The 13,125-nt window shown below is 44.6% G+C and overlaps 3 protein-coding genes across 5 annotated transcripts; all 3 read right to left on the bottom strand.

Annotated features, from left to right (window-relative positions):
• Positions 1–466: 466 nt before the first annotated feature.
• On the bottom strand, positions 467–2,389 carry LOC102712405 (pentatricopeptide repeat-containing protein At4g15720-like). Its single transcript, XM_015842978.2, has one exon. The coding sequence runs from the start codon at positions 2,387–2,389 to the stop codon at positions 590–592; it is 1,800 nt and encodes a 599-aa protein (XP_015698464.2). The 3' UTR covers positions 467–589.
• Positions 2,390–3,410: 1,021 nt separating this feature from the next.
• LOC102712126 (tubby-like F-box protein 14) lies at positions 3,411–11,246 on the bottom strand. 3 transcript variants are annotated; one of them, XM_015843239.2, is made up of 5 exons: positions 11,070–11,246; positions 10,580–10,984; positions 6,420–6,507; positions 4,557–4,689; positions 3,411–4,459 (listed from the first exon to the last, which is right to left on the bottom strand). In XM_015843239.2, exons 2-5 carry the CDS (start codon positions 10,934–10,936, stop codon positions 3,709–3,711), a joined length of 1,329 nt encoding a protein of 442 aa, XP_015698725.1. In that variant the 5' UTR covers positions 10,937–10,984; positions 11,070–11,246; the 3' UTR covers positions 3,411–3,708. The 3 variants fall into 3 exon arrangements, with proteins under 3 accessions (XP_015698725.1, XP_015698726.1, XP_006663846.1); XM_015843240.2 differs by having other exon boundaries at positions 10,580–10,969; XM_006663783.3 differs by having other exon boundaries at positions 10,580–11,246.
• On the bottom strand, positions 7,804–10,097 carry LOC102711846 (pentatricopeptide repeat-containing protein At4g15720-like). Its single transcript, XM_015843238.2, is given in 2 exon segments — positions 7,804–9,395; positions 9,398–10,097. Coding segments are annotated over 2 exon segments (1,773 nt in total). The 5' UTR covers positions 9,660–10,097; the 3' UTR covers positions 7,804–7,884.
• Positions 11,247–13,125: the final 1,879 nt, after the last annotated feature.

Below are 13,125 nucleotides of genomic sequence, written 5' to 3'. Positions count from 1 at the left end.
TGAAAAAAATATTTGGTTCAACTTGGGTTTAATGGGTCAATCTTTGTGCCATACAAGCAATAACGCTACTACGTCAGCATCTGTATGACAAAACCACCTACAAAACTGCTTCAGGGGGTTATTTGATCTAGTTATCGTACTTCAGACAGTGGAATATCCAATTTCATACATTAGGGGGCTAAGTAGACTAACTCTGATAGCTTAGGGGGTTAATTAGACTTTTTCCTTTCTTTTTAGATTACATTTCAGAAAACCGTAAGATTTTCTCAGAATTATAGATTTCCTGTAATTTTAGCCATGTGTTTCACAAAACAAAAATAGTTGATGGCTTTATTAAAAAATAACAATTTTAGTTGTTGGGTCCATCAGTTAGTCAGTGCAAGTTGGGCCCACCTGTAGTCACACGTCGATGGTAAAGTTGCTATTTTATGATAAAACTAATTGTTATTATTGTAGTTTTGCGAGATATGTAGCTAAAATTGCAACAAAGGGATAATTTTGAAAAAATAGTTGTAGTTTTGTCGCATTTGCTATGAAACTTCACAAGTAGTATTGAATTACCAAGGGATTGTAGATGAATCACCAGTAGTCAGTTGCAAGAACATGACCCCCTCCTAAAGTGGTGGAACCTATTGAGATCCCTCACCACAAACTCCCTCTCCATAATGTCGCTGATGAGCTTAAACGCCTCATGGCAGCCACAACACATCCTTAGGTTCTTCATCACCCTAATGATCATCCCCTTGGGTATCACCAACAAGCCAAACCCCAACGTCAACATCTCACTGTGCACTCCAACCATCACACCCTTGCCTTCATCATGATGATCTTCATCCACTTCTTCATCAGCATCAAGGACCCTAGCACCGCCTATTCTTCCCTTGTATCCTTTCTCCCTCATCTTGGTCTCCAACTCATCTAGTAGCAACATCACATCATCAGCCCTTGCACCGGCAGGTGATGCCACACCGGCGTAGAACACATAGGGGACGTCCTTTATCTCGATCCAGCTACACCCAGGATCCTTCCGAATGCTGCGCTGCCTCATGTTTGACCACACTGCAGCAGCGTCATCAGCTTGACCAGCTGAAGCATATGCATTCGACATAACCACCAGTGCACCGGCTACATCTTGGCTGAATTCTGATACCTTCTTGCCAGCCTTGGTTGCTAGGTCCAAGCGCTTGTGGTTACGGCAAGATGACAACAGTGAGCTCCACAGCAAAAGGTCGTCATTGCCATCGAGCCGCGCTTCGTTGGCCAGCTCGAATGCCTCCTCGAGCTGACCTGCACGACCAAGCATGTCTACAGCACAAGTGTAGTGGCTGGCGCATGGATCAATACCATACTTGCTTCGCATTGAGTGGAGGAGATGGAGGCCGATGTCAACCAGACCTGAGTGGCTGCAAGCATGCAAGACGCCGAGCAGCGTGACACTGTTGGGTTGCACACCTCGATCAACCATGTCACTGAACAAAGCGAGTGCACACCTGCCGAGGCCGTATTTCGCCGTCGCCACGATGATGGAGGTGTAGGAGATGACTGACGGCTGCTTGATATTGTCGAACACCTTCTTTGAGTACTCGTAGCAGCCACATTTGGAGTACATATCGACCAGAGCCACCGCAACCACGTCGTTGTCTTCGTGCCCATGGCGGAGGACCATGCCGTGAAGGCACCTGCCAATGCCGAGCCGCCCGACGCCGGCGCACGCGCTCACGACGCTTGACAGGATGAAGTGGTTGGGTGCCATATCTTCTCCATTGCTTCTGAGCTCGGCGAAGAGCTGGATGGCGTCGTGCCCGAGCGCGTTCTGCGCGTACACGGACAGCATCGAGGCCCAGGACACTATGTTTCTTGCTGTCGCAGGCATCGCGTCGAACATGGCGCGGGCGTCGCGGACGCTGCCGGCCTTGCCGTACATGTCGACGAGCGCAGTGGCGACGACGTTGTCGCACGCGTAGCCCGCGACCTCGGCGCAGGCATGCACCTGCCGCCCGAGGCCGGCGTCGGCGAGGCGCGCGCACGCGCTGGCCGCCGTCGAGAAGGTGAAGGCGTTCGGGGCCACGCCGCTGAGCACCATGGCGCGGAGGAGAGCGACGGCCGCACGCGGCCGGCCGGCGCTAGCGTACCCAGACATGAGTGCCGTCCAGGAGACGACGTTCCGGTCGGGCATTCCGTCGAACAGCCGGCGCGCGGGGGCGGTGGAACCGCAGCGGCAGTACGCCGCAAGGAGGTGGTTGGAGGAGGCGACGGAGGCGTCCGCCCCGAGCTTGAGGAGCTTGGCGTGGGTCGCGGACACGGAAGCGAGGTCGGAGGCGCCCCGAAGGAGGTGGATCAGCAGCGGCATCAGCGTGGCGGCGGCAGCGGCTTTCGGTGTCGCCGCCATGGAGACCAGTTGGAGCAGTATCATGCCGGACGTGGCGCGCCGGGTAGAAGCAGCGCCGCCGCCGCCGCCGGGGACGGGGTGGCCCTAGTTCGCTCGGCCCTCCTGGAGGAGAAGGCAACCATCTTTGTCCAGAAGATATTCATGAATGAGTTGGTTACCGTATGACATTGCTCTAGGGTTAAAACAGGTCAATGAGCATTTGCTGAGCAAAGTTTTGAGTGTGAGTGTTACCGTTTGTTGATGCATTTGACAATGAGCCTCCTGCTTAGCAAATTCTGACCATGGATGAGGGTGAGGATGTTCTTTCAAAGTGATATGGTATTCCATATTTGTACTACATGACTCTTCTGATTTGCTACTGCTAATTGTTTGATTAGAGCATTTCAGGCTCTCCTTAGGCAGATCTACTAGGATATTGGAATGATACTCAGGTTGTTTGGAGGATGGTCACAGTTTGTCTTTTTCATCTCATTGGCCGCATATGTCAATACCACAAAAGGGAATGGCAAATTTGCCTTATATTACTACTGTTTCAAAATAAGTGATCTCTGCTAGTTCAAATTCGAACTCGAAGACTTATTTTGGGACGGGATGGAGTGCCACACCTTAGGCAAGTAAGCAAAAGATGACCCTCTTGACAAAATGGATAACATAATATGCCGGTCAGCCATATATCGATGTAGAGCTAGGAGTAAATGTATCGAGTATTCCAGTTTAGAAACAAAAACTGCATCGAACAACACCCTGAATAGCTAATAAAGATGAACAGGTATAATGTTTAGATTTTCCCTGCTTTGCTTTGCTTTCCTTTCTGAAACAAGAGAGGAGACTAGCATAATTTATGCTCGTGGAAAAAGATGCAAACATAGATTAGTTAAAGTTCAAGAATACCTCATGCTTTAGAAGGGCACTTTTGGCACCAAGAGCTGCAACAATAGCAGAAACAGCATCATCTCCGCTATCATTCCTTAGTGCAAAAAGTTCATCAGAAATACATTTTTCACATCACCAACAGGTAGCATACCGAATTTGGATACAACTTCAGATTTGGAACTCTTACGAAGCATGAACAACACAATTCAGTCAGCTAATTATTATTACAGGCAGGGCAATATGCTGCTACTCTTAAAGAACTGTAGGGATACAGATACAACTCAGCAACAGCAGCTAAAAATCAGCGGATATCTCTAAACATGGTTTTCTAGTACTACAAGTTAATAAGGCATCAATAACAAACAACAGAATTGCGGCCTCAGCTAAATTTGAGGGGGCCGCCGATTTGTTACATAATCGATCACCATGCTTCAGCACCAATGGTTTCATTCGCAGGCCAGCTTGGTGTCGAAACTACTCAAGCAGATTGCAAAGGCCTGGAACGCTGAGAGAGGGTAACGGTAGTCCATGGTGAACATGTCCTTTGCAACCTTCCCAAACTGTAGTATCACTTTGTCATGGTCAGATGGAGGTGGTGGGGTAGGCTGAGATGGTGTTGGGGCTCCAGCAGCAGGCTGCATCGCAGCAACAAGTTGGAAGTTCTTCACAGAAGCAACAGTCACTCTGCCCTTGAAGTTGAGGCACCAGCACTGCAACTGTTCATGCCATCTTGGGGCCTTGTTACGGAGGACCAATGGCCTCTCCTTGAACTCATCATTGTCGCCTAATGCCTGGCCTCCAACTGCGGGGCCGCCAACTGAGATGTCTGTATATCTGCTGCTGCTAAATCGAATGGAATGGTCCATAATGGATGACTTGGAAAAGAAGATGCTGCCGAAGGACTCATCAAGAGAGCGTGCAACGACACTGTCTGGCTGGCATGGGACAGTGCCACCGGCCTCAAGAGATGAGGCAGGGATGGAGTGCATCACACAATTCATCCGCCTAGGGCCCCGAGTCCCCAAAACATTAAGTTCATATGTGACTTGAGCTATGTTGTAGGTGTTGGAAGAGCTCTTTAGTGACACCTTCCTGGAGTAAAACCTACGGCTTGTTTTCCCTGACTGTGAAACATTGGCTGTGTTGCATGGAGGTTGGGTATCATATATTACAAACTTTGTTCCGAGGATATTTGACCTAAAAGTTCAACACATAAATATATCAGATTATACCATTAAAACATTAGGATGATGTATCTTCTCTAAACAAAGTTGCCATTATTTGAGATTTGTACCTTAATTTTCCAATGTACATGTTGCTTGACCTAGATGTATTGTCAGCATTCATAAATATTGTATATTCTGTACAGGTTGCATGGGAGTATCTTTTTGCTGATAAAAGGAACTTGCCACTTTCGACGAGCACAGCTACATGAGACATGTTATAACATGTGAACGATAACAAAGACTAAAAAGTATGCTTACAATATACAATATTTATGTTACAAAGCAATGATAAATAATGTTTTTAACAATGCAAGTTATATAATAAACTCTGACTGTTGTTTATGCAATGAGAAATACAACACAGTAAAAGCAATAATTGCAACAAAGTTGCTTCCACATTTCACCGTGTCATCAACACAATTCAGCCATCGGATCAATTGTAAGATCTTTGTGTCTTTAGCAAGAGAAATGAGCACTAACTGAAAACCATCTAGCAGCTTTATGTTGAATACATTGGATTAAGCCCAGCCTATTTTCACTCTCACGCTGTTGGTGCATCACTTATTCCCCTTCTGTTACCATGCATCATTGTATCCCACCATTACAACAGATGAAATTTAAATTCTAAATCTGCCGTGCCGCTTATATTTCCTCTATGCAGCCATTCCTATGAAACGGCTGTGGGTATGCAGAGTGTCTGACCATTAAGCAGCCTCCATGAGATGATAGTTGGTTTGACTTTCTCTAAGACTACATATACCAGCCAGTCTCTTCGGCATAAACTCCCCAATCGGTTCACTTGGTAGGACATGGACATATTGCCCTCTAGCTTTTCCTTTAAATGTGAGTGCCTGCTTTCTCTATTTGATTCTTATAATGCACCCGTTAAATCATGTAATATTACTGACTTTCATGGCGATTCCTGTGTTGGATTGCTGGAATATCACATATAGGGATTATGATGGACCCTTTTTATCCCTTTTTTAGAGAGGTTCATTTTTTTCTCATCATGATTGTTCGTTAGTGCTTTCCTTTTTGTTGATCACTAATCTTATTTTGTTCCATTCCTCAATCTGTTTCAAGTCCAGAACTTTACCAAGCAATGCCTAACAAGTGGGTCCACATGGGGCAGAGATATTCAGCTCTGTCCCATGCATGGTTCATAAAACACCTAGGCGTCTGGGTGCCGTCAGGAAGCAAAGCATCACCACCACCTAGCGTTCTTGTTGACTTGTTGCCTTAAACTCACTTTAAACACCTATGCATCGCCTACGCAATTGGGCAGGGGTGGGTCGCCTTGCCTCGCCTTGTCACCTTAAGAACATTGGTCCCATGTAATTAATTTTATCTATGAATTTTTAAATGTTCTTAGGTGTTCTATTAGAGAGGCCAACGATCTTATAGTAACTTGCTTCTACTGTTTAGAAATGTCGAAAATACTAGAAGAAAGCAATGGGTATGCAACAATAAATACACAGTGGTAGCTGCCAAGAGCTTTTTACTGTATTACAGCTTATGCCACTAAACTTGGAGAAGTATAATCCATATATTAACATTAAAACACATCCTTTTGGTGTGTAATGGTGCCAATATGGAAAAAAAATTGTATGTGATGAAAACCAATCAGTTAGGTAAAAAAATATGATCACTTGATCTGTCAGGAATATTCATATAGTTATTATCCATAACTAGCTTACTTTGTTTGATCGTTTTTCCTGTAGTCATAAATTCTACATACATAAGATGATGTTTGCAAAGCACAATTAACAATTCAATTTACGTATTTCATGCAGTACCACACCAACGCGCGGGGAATTTAATTAGCATAAACAATAGATACAATCTCCTCATAGGAAGTGCTAGCTGTGATGCAGCGTAAATAATTATGGCGAGTAGTGAGTAGCAAACACAATACTTGGATACATGTTTACCTGAGCTAAGACATAGATATAGGCTGTAGGTTTGTGTAGATTTATCCCTTTTAATGAAGCACTGGATGGCTCCATCCCGGGGCCCAGGCTGAATAACAAACATGGACAAGAAATCATATTAGTGAACACATCAATATTTTTTGTTATCGGACTTTCATTTCACATACTAAGCCAAATACAACCACCATCAAAGAAGTATATTATTTTGCAATGTAAGTCCACACATATCTGTTTTTATTTTCAAACTAAGCATTCGTGAAGCTATTAATAATCAAAAGTTCAATCAAATATATATTCTCCTAAGCATCAAATAAAACAGTACTCCCTCCGTATTTCTCCGTATTTTAATAGATGACGTTGTGACTTTTTGGCATATGTTTGACCATTCGTCTTATTCAAAAAATTATGCAAACATGTAAAAATGTAAGTTATAGTTAAAATACATTTAGTAATGAACCCAATCACAACAAAATAAATGATAATTACGTGAGTTTTTTGAATAAGACAAACGGTCAAACATGTGCCAAAAGACAATAGCGTTGTCTATTAAAATATAGAGGGAGTACTTGTTTGACTAGAGAGAGGGTCATAGAAAACGGTTGCCTAAGGTTAGCAAACCCAATTTCAACAAATGGTAAACCTTAGGCCATGTTGCTTCTGTATTTTTCAAACAATGCTTTGTAACCTAACAACAAAAGTAACACCAAAGAAAACAACTCACTTCAGTGTTGTGTCTACAAAGAAGTTAGAGTAAAATACATGGTCGGTCCTTAAACTTGGGAGGGGGTGTCATTTAGGTTCTTAAACTTGGGAGCGGGTGTCATTTAGGTTCGTAAACATTTAAATTGCATATTTAGGTCCTTAAACTTGAGAGCTGATGTTATTTAGGTCTGTAAACTTGAAAATTGTATATCTAGGTCCACCATGTTGGTTTAATAAATCATAGCCGGTCCAAATCTCATTTGACCGAAGTTATCGTGGACAGGGTTGTATGCAAGTGTAGTACCTACATGGAATACAACGTCAACGGTTGAGGTTTGGAATCGGCTATGGTTCATTACACCAAAATGGTGGACCTAGATGTGCAATTTAAAAGTTTACGGACCTAAATGACATCCGCTCCCAAGTTTAAGGACCTAGACATACAATTTTTAAGTTTACAGACCTAGATCACATCCGCTCCCAACTTTAAGTACCATGTACTTTTACTCAAGAAATTATGTCGAGACTTTCTTTCTTTTTAGATTAAATTTCAGAAAACTACTAGTATTTTCTCAAAACTATAGGTTTGACGCAACTTTGGGATGATATTTCACAAAACAACAACAATAGCTGACAACTTTATTGAAAAAACCCTACCATTTTAGTTGATAGGTCCATCTGTCAGTCGATGCAAGTTGGGCCCACCTATTACTCACTCATCGAGCAGTACTGAATTACCAAATGATTGTAGACTTGGATTGAATCACCAGTAGTCGTTGCAAGAACATGACCCCATCTTGAAATGGTGGAACCTATTGAGATCCCTCACCACAAACTCCCTCTCCATAATGCCACTAATGAGCTTGAACGCCTCATGGCAGCCACAACACATCCTCAGGTTCTTCATCATCCTAATGACCATCCCCTTGGGGATCACTAGCAAGCCAAGCCCTAGCGCCAGCATCTCACTATGCACTCCAACCATCACACCTTTGCATTCATCATGATAATCTCCATCCTCTTCTTCATCAGCGTCAAGGACCTTAGCACCGCCTATTCTCCCCTTGTATCCCTTCTCCCTCATCTTGGTCTCCAACTCATCTAGCAACAACATCACCTCGCTAGCCCTTGCACCGGCAGCTGATGCCAAGCCGGCGTAGAACACATATGGGATGTCCTTTATCTCGATCCAGCTACACCCAGGATCCTTCCAAATGCCACGTTGCCTCATGTTTGACCATATTGCAGCAGCGTTGTCAGCTTGTCCAGCTGAAGCATATGCGTTCGACATGACCACTAGTGCACCGGCTACATCTTGGCTGAATTCTAATACCTTCTTGCCAGCCCTGGTTGCTAGGTCTAGGCGCTTGTGGTTACGACAAGATGACAACAGTGAACATAGCATGAGGGCATCATTGCCATCAACCCGCATTTCGTTGGCCAGCTCGAATGCCTCCTCGAGACGACCTGCACGACCAAGCATGTCTACAACACAAGTGTAGTGGCTGGCACATGGATCAATGCCGTACTTGCTCCGCATTGAGCGGAGGAGATGGAGGCCTGTTTCAATTAGACCTGAGTGGCTGCAAGCGTGCAAGACGCCGAGCAATGTGACACTGTTTGGCTGCACACCTCGATCAACCATGTCACTAAACAAAGCGAGGGCACATCTGCCGAGGCCGTATTTCGCAGTCGCCACGATGATGGAGGTGTAGGGGATGACCGACGACTGCTTGATCTTATCAAACGCCTTCTTTGAGTACTCGTAGCAGCCACATTTGGAGTACATATCAACCAGAGCCACTACAACCACGTCATTGTCTTCATGCCCATGGCGGAGGACCATGCCGTGAACACACTTGCCAATGCCAAGCCGCCCGACGCCCGCGCACGCGCTCACGACGCTTGACAGAAGGAAGTGGTTGGGTGCCATATCTTCGCCATTGGTTCTAAACTCGGCGAAGAGCTGGATGGCGTCGTGCCCGAGCGCGTTCTGTGCATACACAGACAGCATGGAGGCCCAGGACACTATGTTTTTTGCTGTTGTGGGCATCGCGTCGAACATGGTGCGGGCGTCCCGGACGCTGGTGACCTTGCTGTACATGTCGACGAGCGTAGTGGCGACGACGTTGTCACACGCATAGCCCGCAACCTCAGCGCAGGCATGCACCTGCCGCCCGAGGCTAGCGTCAGCGAGGTGCGCGCAATCGCTAGCCGCTATCGAGAAGGTGAAGGCGTTTGGGGCCACGCCCTTGAGCACCATGGCACGAAGGAGCCGGCGCTGGTGTACCCAGACATGAGGGCCGTCCAGGAGACGACGTTCCGATCAAGCATTCTATCGAACAGTTGGCGCGCGGGGGCGATGGAACCGCAGCGACAGTACGCCACAAGGTGGTTGGAGGTGATGGTGGTGTCCGCCCCAAGCTTGAGGAGCTTGGCATGGGTAGCAGACACGGAAGCAAAGTCGGAGGCACCCCAAAGGTGGATCAACAGTGGCATCAGCGTGACAGTGGCAGCGGCTTTGGATGTCACCACCATGGAGACTGGGGAGAAACGCTTGGGAGGGATCACGCCGGAGCGCCGCTATCCTGGATGTGGCATTCCAGGGAGAAGAAGCGCCACTGCTAGGGACGGGGTGGTCCTAGTTGGCCAGTTCGCTCAGCTCTCATGTTTGCAGGGTAGAAGGCGACCAGATCAATCCATCTCACTATATACGTACAAATTAGGGCCCGTTTGGTAGGGCTCTAAACTCCAGATCCTAGCTCCAAACTCCAACTCCAGTGAGAGCTACTCCTGTGGGAGCCGGAGAGCAGATCAAAACTGTTTGGCTAGCTTGGTCTGCTTTAGAACTCCTAAAAGAGAGAATACGAAATAGATTGACAATAATAGCCTTGCGGATTATGTGTAGTCATGATTAAACCATAATTTAATTATGTTTCTTTTCATGTAATTAAATACTAATTATTTTTCTTTTGAACTTCAACAACACAACTATATGGTTATAAATAATATATGATAGTTAACACATAATATAAATATTTACTAATAATATATAGTAGCATGAGTGACAGATTCAAGTAATTATAATAAAATAATAAAGGGTAGTGGGTTTTTTGGCGTGGAGTAGAGCTGTGGAGCAACAAAAACCTAGCTCCACCCTTGTAGTTTATTTTTCAGTAGCAGCTCCGCCAACTCCACTCCAAAAAAATTAGAATATGTACCGTTTGGCACAAATCCGGCTCCAGTTAAGTTGGAGTTGGGAGCTGGAGCTGTGTCAAACAGGCTCTAATGAACAAACATGGACAGAAAATCATATTAATGAACACATCAATTATTTTTCTTATCGGGCTTTCATTTCACATACTAAGCCAAATACTACAACCATCAAAGAAGTATGTGAGTTAAATAAATCGGAAATAATACAGCGCGGGAAGAGTAAGTAGGGGAGCATTGATAACCTGCTTGAGGGAAACAGGAAAAGTGATCTTCCCGCAAAACTCCGGGTTCTTGACAATCTCTTTACACATGTCTCTCCAGGTGCGGCAAACCGAGGCGCACGCGACGACGTTCTTCCTGGACGGCCATGTAGCCTCACTGGCCTCCAGCCTCTCGATCACGTCCCGGAGCAACTCGGGCGGCAGGTTAGCCCAGCAGCTGCTCTGGATCACGGGCGCGGCGGGCTGGTGGTCATGCAGCTCGTGGACGGCGCTGTGGGACTTCCCTCTCCGGTGGCCGACGAGCCTCACCTCAAACCCTCTCCGGGAAAGGCTCCCGAACCCGTCCCTGACGTCGCGGACAATGCTACGGAACGACATGTCCGCGCGCTCCAGAATCCAAGCGAGAAAACCCTAGAACACAAATCGCTGAAACCAAGGTCCCCATGCTGTGAATCGGGCGGGCAGATTCGGAGGGGCGGGGAAGGGAGCATGGACCCGGGAGGATACGAACCTCGGGATGGACGGGCGGCGGCTACGGGAGGCCGCCGGGGGAGGGATGCGGAGGCGCCATGCGGATCGGGAGTGGAGGGGGAGGGGAACGGAGGAGGAGGAGAGGAGGAAGGAAAGAACAAGTGATGGTGTGGTGGCTGGACAAGTGTTAGGGGGGACGCCACTTCACGTGGGAGCACAATTCTCTCTCTCTTTTAACTCTTTCTCTGTTATAATTATATTTATATACATATCTTTATACTATTGTCTGGACTTTTGGTAAGTCACCTGGGCCGACCCGCCGTGCGTGGGCTGAGCTGCTTCCCCCGAGAGTGCGTCCACCTGCGTTGACCAGGCCACCGTCGTCCGCATCCACCTGGGCCGACCAGCCGCGCGTGGCCCGCAGCTTCAACAACTCAGCCCTTTCTCTGTTCCGTGATATGGGCCACGCTTGTTTGAAAAAAAATATCAAAAAGCCGTAGATGTGGGATATCGAACCCTCGTATGCTAAACAGGCGCTAATCCATCTAAGCTACGGTACAACGTCTCCAACTTGATGATAACGCTACATCCCAACTTGAATTCTTTCGGATTACGTTATACTCCTGCTACCTCCGTTCCATATTAAATTTATTTTTTAGTTGTTAGATATAATGTTTTGACTCTTCATCTTATTTGAAATATTTTTACGATTAATATTTTTAAAACATGAATAATACTTTATGCGTGACTATTTTTTAAAGTTTTTTTACAAATTCTTCAAATAAGACGAATGGTCAAAACATTAGACATATAAATCAAAAAATAAAATTATTATGGGACGAAGGTAGTACGTGATATCAAAGAGATACACTAAACTGAAATTAATATATGATTGACTGAACAAGACATACAGGCGAAGATAATCATCTAACAAGTCCATTTTGAAGTAATCTCCCTTCAACAAAAACCAGTGCAAATCGTTAATAGTGTTTTAGCTCCTGACATTTAAGTCGTCGTCTTCTCCTTTGTTTCTGCTTCTTATAATAGTATAGATAAGCCAAAATTTAATTTTTTTAATCTTAGATTTATAGTTGATTTTAGGATTTGTTTATCATTATTTATTTAAGATAAATTTACAAACATGCTATTATAATTTTACAAAGTTAGAAATATTTCATTGGTATCTCAATGACATATGGGGCTTGCATAAGTCAACGACATGTGGGTCATGATGTTATATCTCTAATTTTACAAAATTATACTGACATCCTTACAATTTTCCCTTTATTCATATTTAAATACAACATCTCCTCATTCAATTTCTACCGCCTCTCGTAAGCTTCCAATTCTAACAATGCCCACGAGCAATCACGTCGGAAGCAAATGAAAAGACCAAGAGTGATTGTTTAGGTGTTTCATAAAAAATGCCAAACAATATATTTTTAAACAAAAAATAATTTATAAATAAAAATTTTATATACGTCTTCTTAGCGATTTAAAAGCCAATCATATATATATATCATAGCTAACTGCACCGAGTGCGTTAGTGTACAGGGAATTTTTCTTGCCTCGTCATATGACTAATTGAGCAAATATTTTTGTTGACTAATATGAAGTTTGAACTTATCAAGATTGACCTAGCTAAATGCACACTCTCAATTCAAGATACCAAGAATTGATGATGGTGTCATTTGTAGCTTTACAAAACAAAGTGGAACGACCAAACTTTTACTTTTACAGATGGCATCGTTGATCATTTAGGATGAAGCCTTTGTGACTAAGGTCGCGTTTGTTTCAACCCTGGTAAGTTTAACTTACCCTAGTGCAGAAAACGTACTAATAGACATAATTAATTAAGAGTTAATTAGATCCATGTCATTATAAATTTGTCAGTTTTAAAATATGCCATTATAATTCGACTAATTATAGAGATGCCACTATAATTTTGGAACTATTTCAGATGTCATTTTTGGACCAAATTGCCCTTTGCACATGTCAAGGGTGCAGTAAACAGCATATGGGCAAATATGGTCCAAATTTTTTTAAAAAATACGCCGAAAGGGTACGGAGTGGCATATTTCTAATTGTTCTGAAAC

This window comes from Oryza brachyantha, chromosome 12 (assembly GCF_000231095.2).
Source record: "Oryza brachyantha chromosome 12, ObraRS2, whole genome shotgun sequence".
NCBI classification, from domain to species: Eukaryota; Viridiplantae; Streptophyta; class Magnoliopsida; order Poales; family Poaceae; genus Oryza; species Oryza brachyantha.
Note: the sequence above shows the minus strand (reverse complement) of the source record. Positions and strands in the feature narration are given on the sequence as shown.